Source organism: Lycium barbarum, chromosome 7 (assembly GCF_019175385.1).
Source record: "Lycium barbarum isolate Lr01 chromosome 7, ASM1917538v2, whole genome shotgun sequence".
Taxonomy (NCBI): domain Eukaryota; kingdom Viridiplantae; phylum Streptophyta; class Magnoliopsida; order Solanales; family Solanaceae; genus Lycium; species Lycium barbarum.
In genome coordinates this window covers 22,863,922-22,885,457 of record NC_083343.1, presented here as the reverse complement: position 1 = coordinate 22,885,457, position 21,536 = coordinate 22,863,922, and the positions used below count along the sequence as shown (strand labels likewise).

At 36.6% G+C, this 21,536-nt stretch overlaps 1 protein-coding gene and 1 pseudogene across 3 annotated transcripts in view; both read right to left on the bottom strand.

Annotated features, from left to right (window-relative positions):
- Positions 1–87: 87 nt before the first annotated feature.
- Positions 88–12,957, bottom strand: LOC132601397 (xyloglucan endotransglucosylase/hydrolase 2-like; annotated as a pseudogene).
- A 1,288-nt stretch (positions 12,958–14,245) lies between these two features.
- Positions 14,246–21,536, bottom strand: part of LOC132603294 (protein NUCLEOLAR FACTOR 1-like) — a 39,670-nt gene continuing 32,379 nt past the window's right edge. For 2 of the 3 annotated variants that reach the window (XM_060316288.1, XM_060316290.1), the window contains 8 exons: positions 20,461–20,520; positions 18,061–18,132; positions 16,380–16,409; positions 16,173–16,267; positions 15,951–16,056; positions 14,964–15,026; positions 14,808–14,870; positions 14,246–14,671 (listed from right to left, as the gene is read on the bottom strand). In XM_060316288.1, coding sequence (XP_060172271.1) covers positions 14,597–14,671; positions 14,808–14,870; positions 14,964–15,026; positions 15,951–16,056; positions 16,173–16,267; positions 16,380–16,409; positions 18,061–18,132; positions 20,461–20,520 — 564 coding nt within the window. In that variant the 3' untranslated portion in view covers positions 14,246–14,596. The remainder of the gene's footprint in view (positions 14,672–14,807; positions 14,871–14,963; positions 15,027–15,950; positions 16,057–16,172; positions 16,268–16,379; positions 16,410–18,060; positions 18,133–20,460; positions 20,521–21,536) is intronic. The other variant, XM_060316291.1, reaches the window with a different exon arrangement.

Sequence of the window (21,536 nt, the reverse complement as noted above, 5' to 3'; positions counted from 1 at the left end):
GTTAGTTGTCCAGAGGCAATATAACACGAACCATGGCAGGATCCATTTAATCCAATTTGAGTGGAGGGAATTTGATAAATAAAGTTTTCACTCATACCTGTTTGTTGAAGACAGACAGCTTTGAAACTTCTCTACTTTTCTTTGTATATCTTCAGATAAAGAAAGAGGCATGGAAGAAAGTTTCACCAGGTCTCCTTTTCTCCCTTTTTTGCAGTCCTGTTTGCTCTGTATATGAGCAGCAAATATAAATTAATTTTCTTCCCATTACATGAGATGAAATTTAACCTAAAATTTTTTTTGGATTAGTTCATGAAAGAAGTTCTTAATATAATTAAAGACATAAGAAATGAGCATAAACAAAAGCACACAACTCTTAAATTTTAAAATATCTATTTTTTTTGCCTAATTGTCTCTTCACCTCTTTATTTGAAGTGATGAAGCATCTTTCAGAGAAAAACATAACATAATAATAAGAGTAACAGCCAAGGAAGTGTTACCTTTATTGTTAAAACAAATTCTTTTTTGTTACATTTAGATGGAATAACATAATGTTCGATTCTTCATAAGTAATGATATTCAGTAGCTAGAAGATCTTGATGGGTACATCTCTCAAACAGTCCAGCAACATAGAACAGTTTCAAACTAGTGGCTCAGAATCATCTGCAGTCTTCATTTTGATAGAAATTAAATTTTCTTCCAATTGCATTTAATTTAAAGACCTAAGAAATGGTATGCCATCTTGATGGACACAATCAACAACGCGACCGTAGACCTAAACAAGAGCACACAACCCTTACATTTATAAATATCTAGTTTCGACTAATCTTATTTTTATCTCTTATGATGAAGGCTCCTACCGGAGAAAAAACATAGTAATAGAAGTAACAAAGGAAAGGAATCATCTCCAGTCATCATTTCAATAGAAGCTATATTACAACTACTCCTACTATGCTTCAATCCCAAGCAAGTTGTCGTTTGAACAGACTCAACGACAAGATATTCAAGAAGAGTTCGAGAACTTGCATTTCAGGAAGCTGAGAGTAGGATCGGACCAACTTGTCTAACTATCACCGTTCAACCGTCAGTCCCCGTTGGTGACAACAACAAGAGTTCATTTTTTATACCATTTTCTGTAGTTATTCCCTTATATTCTTACCCAATTCATTTTCAACGACTAGGTACGTAATCTCACAACCAAAAAGATCATGTCATTAATCGAACAAAGAAACTCTCCATGGAATTTCGAGTAGTGGCGGATCCAGGATTTTCACTCATGGGGTTCGAAACAAACAACTCCAGAATTTTCACTCAAGAGGTTCGAAACAAAAAACAAAAGCTAAACGTGAAAAATAATGTTGTCCCATGGTAATCGAACCTTGAACACTGGAGAGAATTTTGAACACTCTGGAAATGCTTGAGCTAACCTTTTGGATTTGTTGAGGGTATTCAAGCCTTATATATGTACACAAACACATAAAATCTTACCCTATATATAGGGTGTAATTTTTTGCCGAGGGTGTTGGTGAACACCCTCCCACCCACCTAAATCCGCCCCTGATTTCGAGTAGGGGTATATCCCTTCCACCAATACTACAAAATTGGTCATCTATTTGGAACAAAATTTCCCACTAACGAATGATGTGGATTCCTAGCTCTTGGCGATCCCTAGTATACGAAATAGACAGGAAATGTTATATCAATGCAAATTGAAAATTATGAATTTTGGACCAGTTAACTTATTTGAATGGGAAATTTTATATATGTTGGGCTTACAACTTCATATAATTTTTAGAATGGTTGTATTCTTTCTCAAAGGTCATAAGAACAAAATATAAGTGAAGGAAGACAACATGAAAGTAAGATTAATGTGCTATGAGACAAAAAAAAAAAATCCTTCCGTTCCCATTTTATATGAGGGTGTTTGACTGAGCACAGAGTTTAATAAATATTGGAAGAATTTTAGAACATGTTCGCTAAAACAAGCTCTAGATATTTGTGTTGTTGTAAATAATTTCATTAAAAAAAATTGAAGTTGAATTATTTTTAAAGATAGAAAGGTGTCGTTCATTTTTTGACTGACTAAAAAAAAAGAGTGTCATGTAAAATGGGACAGGGAGTAGTCCAATTCACCCAATAATTGTCTTTGGATTCTATTCTTCATATGAGAAAGGAGCAATTTTGTTTTGATGAAAATGGTAGCACTAAAATTCCAACTACAAAGCATCCTCTTTTTTTTTTTTTTTTTTTTTTTTTTTGTGAGAGCCTTCCCTTTAAGTTTGGCTTTGTAACAGTCTTGTTTTGATTTGAGATATTACATTCATCTCCTTTATTTTGATCATTTTAGTAACCAAACTTGTTTAAAGGAAAAAATTTCTTCAATGGTCCCAAAGTACCCCTTTTGGGTAGTACTCCTTAAATGTTGAATACTAAATCTGGTAACGCAAATTATTTGATTGTTCAACTTTCTACTATATTTTATTTGCTTAAGTTAGCTTCGAATTCATTTGGATTATCAATCAGCCCATTGAAAGATCAATTACTATTTCAAAATCTAAAGAAATGATTGGAAATGGTAATAAGATATGGCTAAGTCATTCTTTTTTCTGAGTAGAAAATGATCCTCACATACAAGATCAAAAGAGAAAAGTATGTCAAAAGGTTATTCAACCGTGAGTTATCATGTAACAAAGTCATTAAACTTTGTTTTATATCAATAAAATCACTGAACTTGGGACTTTTCTCTTATAAAATCACTCAAGCAAATTTGCCATAAAGAAAAAGCTCACTTTCCCCACTTTACATTTTGAGTTTGAGAAATAATACCCTCTTTAAATTTTGAACTCTCTTGATCTTAATCAATTCCATGAAACGAGTTGGATTATTGCATATAATTTTAAAATGTAAAAAATGATCTTTAGGTTAATATGAATTATGACATGTACTCTTTTAAATAATTGAATATTTTTAGCAATAGCAGTGTATAAAAAACAAATTACACACCCTTTCTTTTGTTTTAATCTTTTTTTTTTTTTTTTTTGATATTTAAAGTCTCATTTTTCTGCATGATTTCTTATTGCAGAGCTTCAAATTATCTCGATCCATTTTATTTGTCTTTTATGATATATTTCTTTAATTCAAATAATTTTGACAATTCGGATAATTACAAAGGATTTATATAATAATTTCAGTGCACTAAGCTCCCGTTATGTTCGGGGTCCGGGAAGGGCCAAACCACAAGAATAATCAAAATATCAATGGAAAAGATTGTTTACTTTAATCCAAGGCTAATCTTACTACTTTAGGTTGATGAATTTTGATCTTCAGTGCAATTGATTTTCTTCTTAATGAGGCCGCTTCACTATTTTTGAAAGTGGCAGAACTAAAACTAGTAAAATGGGCTTAGTTCTATTAAGGGAAAAATCCTTTGTGTTCAACTGGTTTAGCTTGAACTCTTCATAAGGGATGATTTCTGATCTTTAGGTTGTCGATCTTTTCCGATAAACTAGCACTCAATTATGATTTAATTAATTTACATAAACCCATTGTATTGGTCCGAATGTAAGGGGTTAAAATGAGTTTTTTATGACAAAGTTGGTGGAGTGATTTTATAAGAAAAACCCTTAAGTTGAGTGACTTTACTGATACAAAACAAAGTTCAATGACTTTGCTACGTGATTCCTAATAGTTGAGTGGCCTTTTGAGATATTTACTCTTTAAAATACGAAACATTACATTTTTACACAGTTAACTTGATCAATTCGTTGGATTTTGAATATTGAAAAAAATCATATTCAGATATAAATTCTACACTGCCTGAAAGTAGATATGAAATCATTTTTTACCCATCGTAAAGTAATTGTTAATCATTATTTTTTGAATTTAAAATATTATTATACATTTGAAATTTACAATTAAAAATCTAAATCCTATTTGAGTAGTAGCAAGATGCATTATACAATAGTTTACGATTAAAGAAATAACAGTAACAATTAACTTCTTTTAAAAAAAAAAAAATTATTACATATGGGTAGGAGAAGGGGAAAATATGGGGAGGGGATTACAATGTGGGGATTCGAACCCTTAACAACAAGATAAAAGTTCAGGTAGCAACTAATTGAACTGCTAGATCCCTACATAACAGTAACAAGTAAGTTGAATGTTTCAACTCGTAAGTTGTAGTTGAGAGAGCAGACTTTTATTAAAAAACATAGTATTCTACACGTAGTGCCATAAGGGCAATTTGAAGCGGTAGAAATGGACACAGATTGCCTAAATGCATTAAAGCTTATCAATGAGGAGGACGTGACGTCTGCTTAAACCTATTATTGAAGATTGTTGATATTTGTTGAAGGCCAACAAGGCTACGATTACACATAATTAGAGGGAGGCAAAGCACTGTGCCGATATTCTAGCAAATGAATAATACAATATAATCATGAAGAGTCTTTGATACTCTGAAATCATGCACTTAAAGACATGGATTTCCTTCGCTTAACTAAACTTAAGTCGTATTTCTTACTAATGATTTTAAGATCTTTATGTAGTTTGCTCTCCACTGTATCAAAAAAATAAGGGCAATTTGAAATATTATATAAATTTTATCAATGGTCACTTCTATTACAAAAATATCAAAATGAGGGAAGTAAGTATAATATGTCAAATCACAAGAAATATTACAAAAATAAATTTGAATAAACCTAAGTTATTTTTTTCAAAAAAAAAAAAAAAATATATATATATATATATATATATATATATATATATATATATATATATATATATATATATATATATATATATATATATTAATAATTGGAAAAGTATATGGTCATCAACCCCCTCCACCCCAAAAATAAAAAACACTGTATAGTTCAAACAGAACAGATATGACTTAAGTTGTACAACATATGTTATGGTGGTAGTTAACACATACTCCCTCCGTTTCAATTTATATGAACTCATTTGATTGGGCACGACATTTAAGAAAGAGGGAAGACTTTTGAAACTTGTGGTTCAAAATAAGCCTTGAAAATTTGTATTGTTGTAAATCATTCATAAAGTGAATTTGTTTCCAAATTAGGAAAGAGGTCACTCATTTTGGCACGGACTAAAAAGGAAATAGGTTCAAACAAATTGAAACAGAGAGAGTGTTTAGTAAATATACAGTTTTGAAGTGCACAAACTAACTGAAACACCACCATCACTGTAAAAGATCATTTTAAAAATAAAAACAAAAACAAAAAAGATATGGCATCATAGATACCAAAATGAAAAAAAAAAAAAAAAAAAAAATGTCATAAGAAGTACTAGACTTCTTTCTGTATCAGTCTCTCAGAACCAGTCTTGAAGTGAATGAATTGAGAAGTAAGAAAATGAGATGACTTTTTCTTACTATGTCGATTTGGACATTGTTCCAGCTGAGTTGTCTTTTTCCTTGTTCTTCAATTGATCAACTTTGAATCGGAGCCAATTGATGATTTCAAAGATTAAGAAGATGAAAGAAAGAAAGGCAACAACTGTGATGTAGGCAGGTCTCCATATTTCTTCTTCTTGCATTATTTTGATCCCTTTGAATATGTTGACACAAATCACTACCAGTAATGCATAGCCAAGAGAAAGATGGTATATACTCCAGTACGTGTGAAGGTCATCGTTTTTATGGGGCTTTAATCTCAATGCCAGCGTCTGTGTATATTATTGTTAATCAAATGATTAGTGTACATTATATTTGTCAGTATTGACATTATTGAAAAATATAATTAAGTAAATAAAAGTGTGCTCTCTCAAATATCTTATAGTTTTTAGATGAGATTGTCCTAAAATCGATTTCCACCGCCACCCATTATCATTATTAAAAAAAAAAAAAAAAATCATGCGCCTGACCGATGAAAAAAGTCAAGCCCACACATGAGGGGTATTGAGAATATAATTAAGTAAATAAAAGTATATATATTCTCTCTAACAACTTAAGTTTTGAGATGAGATGGTCATACACTTCAACAATGATTAAGGTAAAATCAATAAAATTAACTAGGAGGAACGTAGAATGCATATTTCTAATAACATCTCTTTTTAATCTTATATTTTTTGAAAGAAATTGATAACGTAAAAGCATTTTTGTTTACACCATCAATATTCATAATAATGATTTTAATTTAGGGAAAAGAAAAAGATCATGAAATTCTCCCCTCGCTCCCACTTCAAATCCACGGTAGTCTTGTTGATTAGTAAATCAAATTTTGCCACCAATTATACAAGTTAATCATTTCAAAAGTCATGTAGAAATAGTAAGTATAAAGAATAGCAGTCGGGGCTCTAGAAGAGAGAGCTTTATTTATCTACACCGGTATTTATGCAAAATATATTAATTTATCATAATTAAGTGATGGATTCATGAGATGATAGTACATATTAACACATCACCATTCCCTCAACTTTATTAGTATATTTTATTTAGATATTTGAGCTAAGGTATGTCCTAATTGAGCACCTGAACACATGATAAAGTGTTCCAATCCGCTCAAATTTTTGAAAAGCTTATGCGCATGTTCTCAAGTGCTAGCTCCATTATATGGATAAGTTAACCACTTAAAATATGTTACATCTTTTAACTATACACGTCAGCCTCAATAAGCCGTAAAACCTCAAACATGTTCCAATTGAGATTGATAATTAAAGAAAATGACATATTTTATGTGGTTAGTACTTACTGTTAGGATTTGAATCCCAAATCCGACCTTTGTAAGCAGGTTCCCAGGAAAGATTGGAGGGTCACAGCTGGACCACTTAAATACCAACCTCCTTAGACAGAACCTACTTACGCCGTGATGTAAGCGAAGAATAAATAGCACACACAGATTTATAGTGGTTCACCCTCAATGTGAGAGTTACGTCCACGTTGCTGCTGCAGATCTTATTAAAGAAGAAATATTACAAGTGTTTACAACACTCAACCTCACAACCCCAATCCCAATTACACTCAAGAATTTTACCACAGAAAATTCTCCCAAAGACCTTCTCTTAATTAGGCCTTTCACTAAGAGTATTTCTCTTAGATTTTTCTCTCTCTTTGGGATGTGTTGTCTTCTTCAATTTGGTGTGTTTACAAATGAACCATAAGCTACCTATTTATAGGAATGAATTTCCTATGATGAGGTAAGCGCTTACATCACGACTATCATGAGGTAAGCGCTTACATCACGACTATGTGAACAAAAGAATTGACTTGTTTGGCCAATTCCACACCTAACAAATCTCCCACTTGAAGACTAATTTTAATTTGTCTTCACACTTTGATCGATGCATCAGCTCTTTCCTACTTTCATACTTCGTGCAGGCCAACTGAAGTTGAGCATAGCTTCAGTTTGTCTATCGTCACTGCCTTTGTCAGCATGTCTGCTGGATTCTGACTCCCTGCGATCTTCTCAAGCACTAGCGCTCCATCTTCCAAAGCTGATCTAATGAAATGGTACCAGAGTTGTATGTACTTCGTTCGAGCATGGTAAACCGGGTTCTTTGCCAAATGAATGGCGCTTTGGCTATCACAATATAGCACACTTCCCTCGTGGTCCTGATCCAATTCCCGCAGAAAAGATTGTAGCCACATCATTTCCTTTGTGGCCTCCGTCACAGCAACGTACTCAGCCTCACAACTAGAGAGAGCTACTATCTTTTGCAACTTGGAAACCCAAGAGATTGCAATACCTCCGAATGTGTAAACATACCCGGATGTGCTCTTTCTGCTATCAATATCACCACCGTTGTCAGCATCAACATACCCTTGCAATCCTGTTTTTGATTTTCGGAAATACAGAGCTGAACTCGAGCTGCCTTTCAGATATCTGAATATCCACTTCACAGCCTCCCAGTGTTGCTTTCCCGGATTGCTCATAAATCGGCTGACAACTCCCACTGCATGTGCAATGTCTGGCCTTGTACATATCATTGCATACATAAGACTACCGATTGCAGATGCATAAGGTATCTTGTCCATCTGCTTCTTCTCATCCTCGGTTGTCGGCGACTGATCCTTTGACAACCGAAAGTGTCCAGCCAAGGGAGTGCTGACTGGCTTGGCATCATGCATGTTAAACCTTTTGATAACTTTCCTCACATATTCTTCTTGTGAGAGTTTGATGCCCTCCTTGCTTCGGTCGATTCTCATCCCAAGGATTTGCTTTGCAGCTCCCAAATCCTTCATTGCAAACTCTTCCGATAACCCTTTTTTCAACCGATCAATCTCCTGTAGGTTTGCTCCTACGATTAGCATGTCGTCGACATAGAGTAGCAGTATCATGTACGAGTCTTCAAATTTTTTGAAGTAACAGCAGTGATCTGCCTCGCACCTTGAAAAATCAGCTTTCTTCATAAAGCTGTCAAACTTTAAATACCACTGTCTTGGAGCCTGTTTTAGTCCGTACAGACTCTTTTGAAGTTTGCACACCAGATTCTCCTTTCCTTTGATTTTGAATCCCTCCGGCTGTCGCATGTAGATTTCCTCGTCTAGATTACCGTGAAGAAATGCAGTTTTCACGTCCATCTGTTGCAGATGTAGATTTTCCTTTGCTACCAGCCCATGAACAGTTCTGATAGTCACCATCTTGACTACGGGAGAGAAGATCTCCGTATATTCAATGCCTTCTTTCTGTTGAAATCCCTTTGCAACCAGCCTTGCTTTATAACGCTTGCTTCCATTGGGTTCTTCCTTTATCCGATAAACCCATTTGTTTTGCAATGCCTTTTTATCCTTTGGCAACTCGGATAATTCCCATGTATGATTTGCCGATAGTGAATCCATTTCATCCTTCATTGCCAGCTCCCACTTAGTCGATTCATCGACTTGCATTGCTTCTTCATAACATTCCGGCTCCCCTCTATCAGTGAGTAGAATGTAGTTGAGGGACGGAGAGTACCTGTGAAGCGGCTTCCTGATCCTGGATGATCTACGCAGCTCTGTGATTGGCGTCTGTTCATTTGTTTCAGAATCAGCACTTTCATCAGCACCTTCTCGGATTGTTTGTTCCTCTGCCTTGGTTGTACCTGGCTGCGGCTCAGGTGCCGGAAAGTCCTTCAAATCGACTATTTCCGATTGCTTGTCCTGACATTCTGAATTCTTTTGCAGCTTGTCTTTGTATAGTAACTATTCGTTAAAGACAACATTCCTGCTTCGGATGATCTTCCGATTTTGTTCATCCCAAAATCGGTACCCAAGCTCGGTGTCACCATAGCCAATAAAGTAACACTTCTTTCATTTTGGATCAAGCTTGCTTCTAGCCATATCATCATTATGAACATATGATAAGCAACCGAACACTTTCAGAAATGAAAGATCTACCTTCTTGCCACTCCAGACTTCTTCTGGAATTCTGAAATCCAAGGGAACTGACGGTCCTCGGTTAATTAAGAAGGCCGCGGTATTAACTGCATCTGCCCAGAATGTCTTGGGCAGTCCAGAGTGTATTCTCATACTCCGAGCACGCTCGTTCAACGTTCGGTTCATTCTTTCGGCTACTCCATTCTGTTGCAGCGTTCCAGGAATAGTCTTCATCATCTTGATCCCATTATCGGCACAGTACCGTTTGAAATCACCATCAGTGTATTCTCCGCCGTTGTCGGACCTCAAACACTTCAACTTGAGGTTTGTTTCATTCTCAACCATGGCTTTCCATCTTTTGAATACACTAAACACATCAGATTTATTTTTCATAAAATAAACCCATACCTTCCTGGTTGAATCATCAATGAAGGTCACGTAGTAGTGTGATCCTCCAAGAGAGGGGACAGTGGTAGGTCCCCACACGTCTGTGTGCACCAATTCCAGCTTCTCGACCTTCAACTCCCTGCCTGCATTTGAGAAGCTTACTCGCTTTTGTTTTCCGAGAATGCAGCTCTCACACGTATGAAGGTCCACCGTCTTCAGCTCCGGAATTAAGCCATTTGTCACCAACAGCTTCATCCCCTTCTGGCTGATATGCCCCAGCCGACAATGCCACAAATCTGTCTTCTTTGTGTTGTCAACCACAGCAACAGTATCACGACAGCTAGTCGTCATGTAGAGAGTGCCAATCTTCTTTCCTCGGCCAACTACCATAGCACCTTTCGCCACCTTCCAAGACCCATTACCAAAATTGAGATCATATCCCTCATCATCAAGCTGACCTACTGAGATCAGGTTTCGCATCAGCTTTGGAACATGTCTAACTTTTGTAATCTTCCACGAGGATCCATTTGACATCTTCAAATTAATGTCTCCCGTGCCAACAACATCTAGCGGCTCTCCATCGGCTAAATAAACTTTGCCGAGATTCCCAGCCACGTAGTTTGTCATTATATCATGATGTGGGGTGGTATGAAAGGACGCTCCTGAGTCAAGCACCCAAGAGTCTATCGGGCTGTCAACCGATAGCAACAACGCATCGCCAATGTCTTCCGTAGCAGCGTTGATTCCAGCCCCCTTGTTGTCCTCCTTCTTTGGCGCCCTGCAGTTCTTCTTGAAGTGACCTGGTTTTCCACAGTTCCAATAATCAAATGTTCGTCCTGGTCTGGATTGACCCCTGCCATTCCTTGACTTCGATCTGCCCCTATTTCGGTTGTAGTTTCTGTCATAATTTCTACTTCTGTTTTCAACATTAAAAGCAGAACTCGTCGATGCCTCTCCCGAATCTGTCCTGCGCACCTCCTCAGCAAGGATACGATCCCTAACATCGTTGAACTTTAGTTTGTCACTGCCGACAGAATTACTAACCGCTGCTCTCATTGGCTCCCAACTATTTGGTAGGGATGCCAACAAATTAGAGTTTGTACTTCATCATCGAAATCAATTTTTACCGATGACAATTGATTTACAATGGTATTGAATTCATTTACGTGTGCAGCAACATGAGCATTTTCCATCATCTTTAGATGAAATAGTTTCTTCATGAGAAATACCTTATTATTTGCCGAAGGTTTCTCATACATGTCAGACAATACCTTCATCATATCATCGGTGGTCTTCTCCTTTGCCACGTTGTGAGCAACGTTCTTCGACAGCGTCAGCCGAATGACTCCCAGAACTTGTCTGTCGAGGAGATTCCAATCTGCTTGCTTCATCTCCTCTGGTTTCGGACTCAGAGGTTCATGAAGCTTTCTGCCATATAAATAATCTTCAATTTGCATTCTCCAGAACGCAAAGTCTGTACCATCGAATTTACCGATGTCGTGCGTCGTACCATCTTCGCCTCCCATCGTTTCTAAATCACAACACAACCTGTTGCTTTGATACCAGTTGTTAGGATTTGAATCCCAAATCCGACCTTTGTAAGCAGGTTCCCAGGAAAGATTGGAGGGTCACAGCTGGACCACTTAAATACCAACCTCCTTAGACAGAACCTACTTACGCCGTGATGTAAGCGAAGAATAAATAACACACACAGATTTATAGTGGTTCACCCTCAATGTGAGAGCTACGTCCACGTTGCTGCTGCAGATCTTATTAAAGAAGAAATATTACAAGTGTTTACAACTCTCAACCTCACAACCCCAATCCCAATTACACTCAAGAATTTTACCACAGAAAATTCTCTCAAAGACCTTCTCTTACTTAGGCCTTTCACTAAGAGTATTTCTCTTAGATTTTTTTTTCTCTCTTTGGGATGTGTTGTCTTCTTCAATTTGGTGTGTTTTACAAATGAACCATAAGCTACCTATTTATAGGAATGAATTTCCTATGATGAGGTAAGCGCTTACATCACGACTATCATGAGGTAAGCGCTTACATCACGACTATGTGAACAAAAGAATTGACTTGTTTGGCCAATTCCACACCCAACATAGAGTAGGTATGGAAATACTTAGTGGGGTCAAACCAATAATAAAATTGTTGCTCCCTGCCTCCCTTGCCTTGTGTGTACACAATTGTGTGAAGAATAGTGCACTGAAGATGATCCACTGAAACTCAAAGTGCACTGAAGATGGTCTCACTTGCGCTGCCAAGAAACTCAAAGTCAATCTCGTCATGAGTTGGTCCCACTGAAGATAACTGCATTTTTCATTCACCATTGAGACAGATTATAAATACTGTTTGTATAGTTTTCAAATGTGGAAATTTTATTTTATAATATTTGAAGAATCTACATTCAAATTCATAGTCAAAATTAAGTATTTTGACCCTCATACTTCGAACTACTTAACATAATTTGGGATACGGGGAGTACTAGGTTCTAATAGTTTAAATTATTGTTGTCATGTCTAAAATTTACACAGTTAGACTTAGTGCATATAACGTAAATTCATATTATAATAAGTTCATATCTGTAAACTCCACACCATTACATTACTTAAGATACAACTAAAGGCTACCGTCCATGAAAAGTATGAATTAAGTAGTAATAGGGGCGGCTCAATGGAATTGATGGCCTAAAGCCAAAGCATAATAAAAGGTCTCAAGTATATTCAATAAAACAAGTGTCACACGCGCATCTTGTGCACTACACGTCCATCTTGTGCACCACTCGTGCATCCCGGGCGCTGCATGTACATCTCATCTAAGCTAATTAGTAGCATAAAAAACCATGATCCAAAATCGATCGATTAAAGGCGTAGAACTCAAAAGTAGTTGCATCAAAAATATTCTATTGATATAAGTATCAGATCATGAGCTACTATATGTATTTATTAGACATGATTATATTAACTTACATAGTATGTAGTTGTTGTACCTGCAGAATTGCCAGGGACAAGCTTGATCTTCATTTCAATTTTCCCAAACATGTACTGTCTTTTTGACGAAATTCCAAAGCGTGAATTATTATCAAGAGACAGTGTAAGTAGTTGCCCATTGTCCAATATCTTAACTAGGTCATAGCCCCACGTAATATCGAATTCATGGTCGAAACGTCCGGCTAAAGATACGACCACCAACAAAGAACTGATCATGATCAGAAGCAAGAAAGAAATTATAGATGAAGTTTTCATCATGGCGTGTTTGATAGGGTTTTGAAACTTGTAAAGAAGCGAGTGTATTTTGTGTTTGAATGGTTAGAGCCTTACAGGCATTATATATAGTGTTGGGGTCAACGATAGTGTAGAATAGGAACATAAGGAGACTGGAAGAGTTTGAAGAGCAGATAAGGGGAATAGGATTACAGAGGTGCCTCTAAAAAAATGTAAAAGAGAATAAAAATAAAAAATTGAAAATTAGGATGCTTTGAAAAAACCTTCCATTGTCGGTAGATATTAGTTAATAAGATACTTTGACGGAGATTTTTAAACGTGATCCTCTGGTCTTATAACTTCACATTATATTACTATAAGTTTAGTTTTCTTGGATTAACGAAAATGTGCAAAAGCTCTATTTGCCTCTGTCATTCTATGAGTCTCTTCCTTTTTGCGTATGGCATCGCCACTCCCTTTGGCAGCATCCACTAATTCGAAACTTACTTTGAAAGCCATATTTCGACCCGTTCAGCTGCAATTTTACCATTTAAATGTATGTATGTAAGCATGTAATATATTTAGGACTACTACTTATTTTTACTAGAATGTATGAGCTAATTTATTCAAATTCTAAATAAATTTTTTTATGGATAATTAACAACTCTCCACTTACCATTAAAAGTTGGGAAGGGGGGTGTGTGTGGGGGTGGGGAGGGGAGTGGTTGGAATAGGCCCTTAACTCATTGTGAATTTGGATTAGAAGAGTCCAGTGGATATTAAGACTGTATGGTTGAACGAACTAAAAGGGATACTTGTTTAGTCAAAAAATGTAAAGACGGTAATTATTGAAGTGATCAGCTCTTCCTGCATGATGAAGTCATCAATGGTTAAAAAACTATACATAAATATAATCACACTGCACTAGTTCAAAAAGAAAAGCAGAAAAAAAAAAAACAATTAAAGGTCATAACCAAGCGGAAATATTAATATTCAGCTCTGGCGTTGCTTTCATGCAGATTGGTAGTGGTTAGGAGATATTAATAGCGATGAAGGGGATAATTAATTGATCATTTTATTAAGGGATAATTAATTAATCATTTTATTAAGAGACAGACTGAGACATTAAAGAAAATTGTCCTACATATATTATTGGAAATCCGACTTAACTGCAAACCCATCCAAATTAATGGAAGATAAGAATCTAATTAACCTGTTTGGACTTTTTGGATGCATTACTATTTGCTCTTCCTCAAGTACTTTACTGTAACTTTATAGTTTTACAACCTGTATTCCATTCTATCAACCACATCCATAGTTACCTAGAAGTATGTTTTGCCTGCAATACTACATAAATAGTTGGTGAACCTCAGTTTCCAGACACGACCTCCTCTTTTTACATGTTTCATTGGCATAAAGTTACATTTTATGTTTCTGGAATTTGAATAATGTTTGCTAATATCACAATTTTAAAAGAAAACAAAATTGATTGAGCAACATTGCTCATAAAATTATGTTAGTTACGATATTGAAAGCAAGAACCATCTATTTTTTTATTTATATTTTTCTTTCTTTTTTCCCTTGGGTAAGTGAAGGCAAGAAGCCATTCCTTGAGCTGCAGAAACAGTTGCACGCATTTGAGAGGCCAAACACTTCTCCGTTGAAATTTTTTGTGAGTTTCCTTTTAACAGAAGACAAAAACACCCTTGTCCGACGTGACCATCCTTTTCGAAGCAGCAGTACCAACAATCCTCTCGAGCTGAATTCATCAGAGAGTAGATTATGCGGTAAGAACACTACAAAGGAAATCAAACACTTGCAAAGAGGAAAAGGTTGAAGAATCGTGAGAGCAAGATATGAACTCATAATTGTATATGAGGAATTTGAAGCCTTACCCGAAGCTGGTCAAAGCGAGAAAATAGAACAGTGCAAGCAGACCCTTGTAGCATATTTACAACCTGCAGGAGAAATGAAAAGGATAACTAGGTAAGACTTGCGGTCGTGTGAACCACCATATAATCCTAGTAGGATAGTGCAGTAGAGATGATCACCTCTGGGTAAAATTCTTTCCGCTCTGGAAGTGAATAAATGATCAAGTTCTGAATGCCACGTATCTAATTCCCAGGACAAGTCGAACACATAAAAAGTTATTATTATTATGCAAACATCAAATAAAGAAGGCTGATAATATCTTTTAGAGGAATCTAAGGATATATACGACTAATAATCGTGAAAGAAGGCAAGATCAATCCCAGTATTAACTACCAAATGGCTGTGTAATTGAGAAGAAGTTGGCAACTACTGGACGATATTGTTACATATGTTACTATGAATATAGGAAAAATAAAAAATAATAACAATGACAAACCAGAAAACCGAGTCCATCATATTCAGCTACCAGATATCAAGAAATTACAATCCTTCACGAGACTATGCTGTAGCTCAATCTTACAAGTTTTTCTATTTCATTCCTTTTTTCGGGAAGAGTTGTCTATTCCACTTCATTCTTGAACATGTCAAATATAAAACAAGTAGATTAGTTACCATGAATCTAAGTTAAGAAATGTTCTTAGAATAATCCCGTAGTGCTATTTTGTGAGTGGATATCGCCTTGATCATGCTCCTCTAAGCTCATTCATAGAATTATTATTATTATTTTTTATTTTTTTTGAGAATGGTAACAGATTCATAGAAAACTTTCATGAAACAGATCTATCAGCTGAAAGAAATCACTTCCAATTGGCAAAAAACAAACTAAGGACGAGTATTCTCTATCCCATTTGACAGAGATTTAGAGATTGTTCATGTCAGACTGATGAAGCCAGGAATAACTACTAAGAAAAAATTGTATAAGCTGATTGAAATTCCCAGTTACAGTGCCGCAGACTATCTACAAGTTACTTTACAGAATCAGATAACAATATATAGAGACTAAAAGCATTCAACATCATCAAATGGCAAATGCCAGAGCATTCTTGTAAGCAGGAAAAAGAGTAGAGAAAGTAAGGCAGCGTGAATAGCACTCAAGAGAGAGGAACCTTGTATCGGTGATAGAAGTGAGCTCTTTCAGTGTAAAGCATGAATTTCTTCTTTCCATCGAAAAACCTCCCTCGTGCGCGAGATATATCACTCTGCTCGGTGTACCTAGAAACAAAGGCAAACAATTGAACCTTAAACCAGAACAGCATACTCATTGAATCACAAAATTCGATTTTATATACAGAAATGCAAAGAATTCTGAACACAAGATTGTTACTCACTCTCCCAGTAGACAAAAGGATGCCTCTTGTGACTTCAAAAAGTTCCTTAGTCGGATAAACTCAAAGTAAGAACTAATAAATAGCATTATACCACCCTGCAGAACACAAAAAAAAAAAAAAAAAAAAATGAGTTTAGGAAAGACAATCACTCATACAGCTGAATGCTTAGGAAAAATGAATTTGTTTCTCGAGCTCAGGTGAACATACCTCAATGGAATCCTTTATCTTGGGGAACACCTGGAATAACAGACTTCATCAGAGGAGATTTGACCAGATATCAATAGCAATTGTAAGACCAACTGATTTGGTGGTGATATTAACTTTACAAGATCACTAGATGCTCAAATTCTTTTACATGTACAGAACAAGAACAAATGTAAAATCCCATAACTAATGAGTAAATGAAAATTACTGAAAAAAGAAGACTTGGTATGTCTTTACATCGAATAAATTAGCACAAATGCAGGTCATAAATAGCTCAGGAAACAATAAAAGAAACGGGAGACAACAAGATTGAATTGGATAAGATCTTAGTCTAGATGCACCACCAGATATGAAATTTAAACAAAGATTAGGGGCAGTGCCTTCCCCGGACCCCACGCATAGCGGGAGCTTAGTGCACCGGGCTGTCCTTTATTAGGGGCAGTGCCTTAAACAATATTTTAATATAGACAAGAAAAATGATTAGAGTATCAGATTGCAAAATATCATTCATGCAGATACATGCCCATCTGGGAGGCAGAGAATCAAGTTGCTATCGACTTATCTCTAGCTTCATCACCAAAAAGGAAAACGAGTTGCATTTATGATATAAAATAATGTGATAAAATACAAGATATAAGAAAATTAGAGCCTAAAGGATGAACCATTTGGCAGCTCTATAACAGCAGAAATAATGGAAGACTGGATCAGGCAATGGGAAACTGTGCCCAAGTTAACTTGAAAAAATGTGGTCATACAATTTAGGTGCTATTTGATTTGGATTTTATAGAGGTTATTTCTTATTATTCAGATTACTGATTATCCGATTAGATCGACATACTCACTTCCTTTGGAGTATTTTTACCTGCACTTCCATTTTTTTTCCCTTTTATATTTTGGTGGGGTGGGGGGTTTACAACAACCAAGCAATGAGTTTGATTAAGGAAAGGCTTTGATAAAACAATTGATTAAAGAAGGTGAAGAAAACAAGCAGGAATTATGACCCTGAAGCCTAGTAATGAGGGTATCATTTTTAACAATTTTTTTTTTTTTTTTGCCACTGTAAAGGTGATATCATTTTTTAACATTTTTATTGTCTGGGAAATACATTCCTTCTTGTTAAAGGTGAAGGAGCAGCAAGTTCTTTGTCTGAGCTTCTGGAAAGATATCACAACAACCAGGGGCGGATTTACCTGGAGTGAAAGGATGTGACATGACACCGCTTCCTCGGAAAATTTTATTTCAAGTATATATACATACACACACTCTTACATAAGAAAATGAATATACAGAATAAAAATGACAGCTATACAGCAAGCCCCAAATAGCGTAATGGTCAGGCGCCTCATTTTCTGAGTTGTGGGATCTAACTGATAATGTCTTCTAACTGAAAAACAATTATCTCATACCTTTTTATTTTTTTTTATTTTTATAAGGAACAATTATCTCATATATATGGGAAAAATTCAGCAAACATAAAATGCTAATTTTTAAGTACTCATCATCCTCTGTAAAATTGCAATTTCTGCACATTATTTTTGTTCTTTTATAATGTGATATTTTTACAACTTGTTAATTTTTTCAGTTGTGACACCGCTTATGAAAATTCTGCGTATACCATTGACCACAACTATTTAAGCCAGTCATCATGAAGATAAATGATCAATTGTGCAGAAGAATAACAAACCTTTTTTGTGAAATAATCAAACCGAGCATCATCAGCATCTTCTGCAGTCTTTACATCAAATCGCTCATAAATCTGCAAGTTCGAGAAATAGCAAAAAACCATAAGAGGAGAAGGGAATCTATAGTACTTCCACAGGTACATGATGAATCAAATACATGTAAGCAGTTACCAAACAAAACAGGAGCCAGACAAAATTCAAACTTAAAAATGCATGAAGCATACAAATAGTGATGCAGATCTTGTGCTTAAACAACTTTACTGCAAACTGTTAAACCATAATTAGATAAGCAAAAATATTCCCTCCCTAACTTTTCTAGCTTTTCGATTAGGTGGTCACACAATTTTTACATTTTAAAAGAGCCAACTTATGGTAAGCCATTTCGATACTCGTAAGTTTGTGTCAAACGTCACATGTGAAATAACTGGCAACACGACGACAGGTGCTGCACGATATAAATGTCCCACATGAATTGCATTAGGTCTTCCAAATGGATTTAATTTGATCGGTCTCAAAATCAGGAAGGAGTTGAAACATCGTCTTCATATTTCTTGCTTTTATCAGGATTGAGTTAGACATGTAATGAAGGATCTTATGACCCCGGTGAGTGGTGACTGCCTGTTTACCTAGTATCTAGTATCTGGTATTAGGACTAATTGGTTTTGAATGAAAGAGAGGTTCTATGGAGATGCTTGAAGGCTAAAGGTGTACCTGTGATGTACATTAGAGCGATAAAGGACATGTATGATGGAGCCAAGACCAGGGTAAGGACAGTAGGAGGAGACTCGGAGCACTTCCCTGTTCTGATAGGGTTGCATCAGGGATCATCTCTTAGCCCGTTTTTATTTGCCTTGGTGATGGATGGATTGACGCGACAAATACAAGGTGAGGTGCCTTGGTGTATGTTGTTCGCGGATCACATAGTCTTGATTGACGAGACTCGCAGCGGAGTTAACGCAAAGCTGGAGGGTTGGAGACAGACGTTGGAGTCTAAAGGATTTAAGTTGAGTAGGACCAAGACAAGAGTACTTGGAGTGCAGGTTCAGTGACGTACCACATGAGGCTGACAAGGAAGTGGGGCTTGGTACCCAGGCCATCCAAAAGAAAGAAAGTTTCAAGTATCTTGGGTCTATTTTACAGGGAGATGGGGATATCGACAATGATGTTGCACATCGTATTGGTGCAGGGTGGATGAAATGGAGGTTCGCTTCTGGAGTACTGCGTGACAAGAAAGTGTCACCAAAACTTACAAGGCAAGTTCTACAAAGTGGTGGTTAGACCGACTTTGTAGTACGGGGCGGAGTGTTGGTCAGTCAAGAACTCTCACGTTCAGAAGATGAAAGTCGCGGAAATGCGAATGCTACAGTGGATTTGTGGGCACACTAGGAGGAATAGGATTAGGAATGAAAATATCCAGGACAAGGTGGGAGTGGCATCGGTGGAGGACAAGATGCGGGAAGCGAGCCTGAGATTGTTTGGGCATGTGAAGAGGAGAGACGCAGATGCCCCAGTGCGGAGGTGTGAGAGGTTGGCTATGGACTGTTTCAGGAGAGGTAGAGGTAGGCCAAAGAAGTATTGGGGAGAGGTGATTAGATAGGACATGACGCAGTTTTAGCTTACCGAGGACATGATCTTAGATAGGAGGTTGTGGAGGACCCAGATTAGGATAGAAGGCTAGGAGGTAATCTCGTTTTTTCTCTCGACCTAGTAGTTGTAGTTTTGCTCATTCGTGTATTGTCATTTGATCTCTGCTTATATTTGTTGGGTCTTGCACTTCGATCATCTTATTTATCTATGGTAGCTACTGCTCCTTTCTTTCCAAACTGTTGTATCATGACTTTCTCGCTTTAATCCTCGTTTTCATATTGTTTTGATATGCTTGTCCCTATCTGACCTTTTGTCTTATTCTCTCTTAAGCCGAGGGTCTTTCAGAAATAGCCTCCCTACCTTTCAAGGTGGGGGGTAAGGTCTGCGTACACTCTACCCCCACCAGACCCCACATTGTGGGATTCTACTGGGTATGTTGTTGTTGGTTTTAATTGAAAGCAAGTGTCATGGGGAACACAGTTTGAACATGCTATTGGAGTAGGCACAGACTCGAGGTTCACTTCTCACCACCATTCATTTTCAAATAGTATGTCCATGTGTTTGGCCAAGAAAAACAATTAGACTGGAGGGAAGAGGTAGTGTTTAACACATAAAATAAACATAAGTATCTTAGACCTATTAAACTAAATTTTAGATGAGGTGGTCATAATATCAACAAAATCAAAAAATGACATAACTACAGACCCAAAACTCGATGTATTCCTTGTGATAAACTCAAATTTTTACAGTGGAAATTGGTCCGGTTCATGCTAAATTATTAAATATAACTATAAGATCATTATTTTGTTACTCACCTGCCGTATTTGAAGTACTACCTTTGGTAAAACACCTTTATACTCGCTTGCCAATTTGACCTGAAAATACAGCACTTAAATAAGCAATATCGCTCTTTTCTAAGCATTCTCAGATTTTAAACATGCTGAAATTTCATATTAATGTATTAAGACAGCACAGAGGATATTTCTAGCAACTTTTTCTTATTTTATGCTGAATTTTCGAAGAACAAGAGACTGGGAATTTCAAGGTAATGTATGCAACCCTTCAAAACTCAAATAAAGTAAGAACGACATATTAAACTCACATTAAACTGTTCATCTCCCACTAATTAGAAAATGTTGTATAATGGAAATTTCTTCATCATTTTGCATAAGTTAAGGCACATACATCGTCTTCATAGAACAATGTTAGTGTAACAACAACAACCCAGTGAAATCCCACAACGTGGGGTCTGGGGAGGGTAGAGTGTACGCAGACCTTACTCCTACCAAGGTAGGACGGCTGTTTCCGAAAGACCTTCGGCTCAATAAAAAAGCATAAAAAGAGGTCAGATAAGGCTAAGAGATTCAAAGCGATATGGAAACGAAATAACGCAAGCGACACAGATAACATAAAATAATCAAAGCACAGGAAATAACAGATAATAGCAGAAATCAGAGCACAAGAAATTATACTGCGATAATGCGACTACTAATAAGACAGGATAACGAGACTATCTACTAACCTTCGACCCTAATCTGGGTCCTCCAAACCCTCCTATCTAAGGTCATGTCCTCGGTAAGCTGTAACTGCGCCATGTCGTGTCTAATTACCTCTCCCCAATACTTCTTCGGCCTACCCCTACCTCGTCTGAAACCATCCATCGCCACCGGTGTAATGAGGAATAAAAAATCAAGAGGATGTTTCAATTACATAGATAAAGGAAAAAACTAACTAAAATTACAGCTTCAAAGTGCCCCCAGGGTTTTGGTCTAGTGATAAGAGCGCAGTGAGTCATGTGTGGTTAACACACTTCACCGGTTTGGAGCCTGCTACAGACAAGCCCGCTATTTAAGGGTAAAGAGTAGAGGGTTAGGTTCATTATCCACCGAGT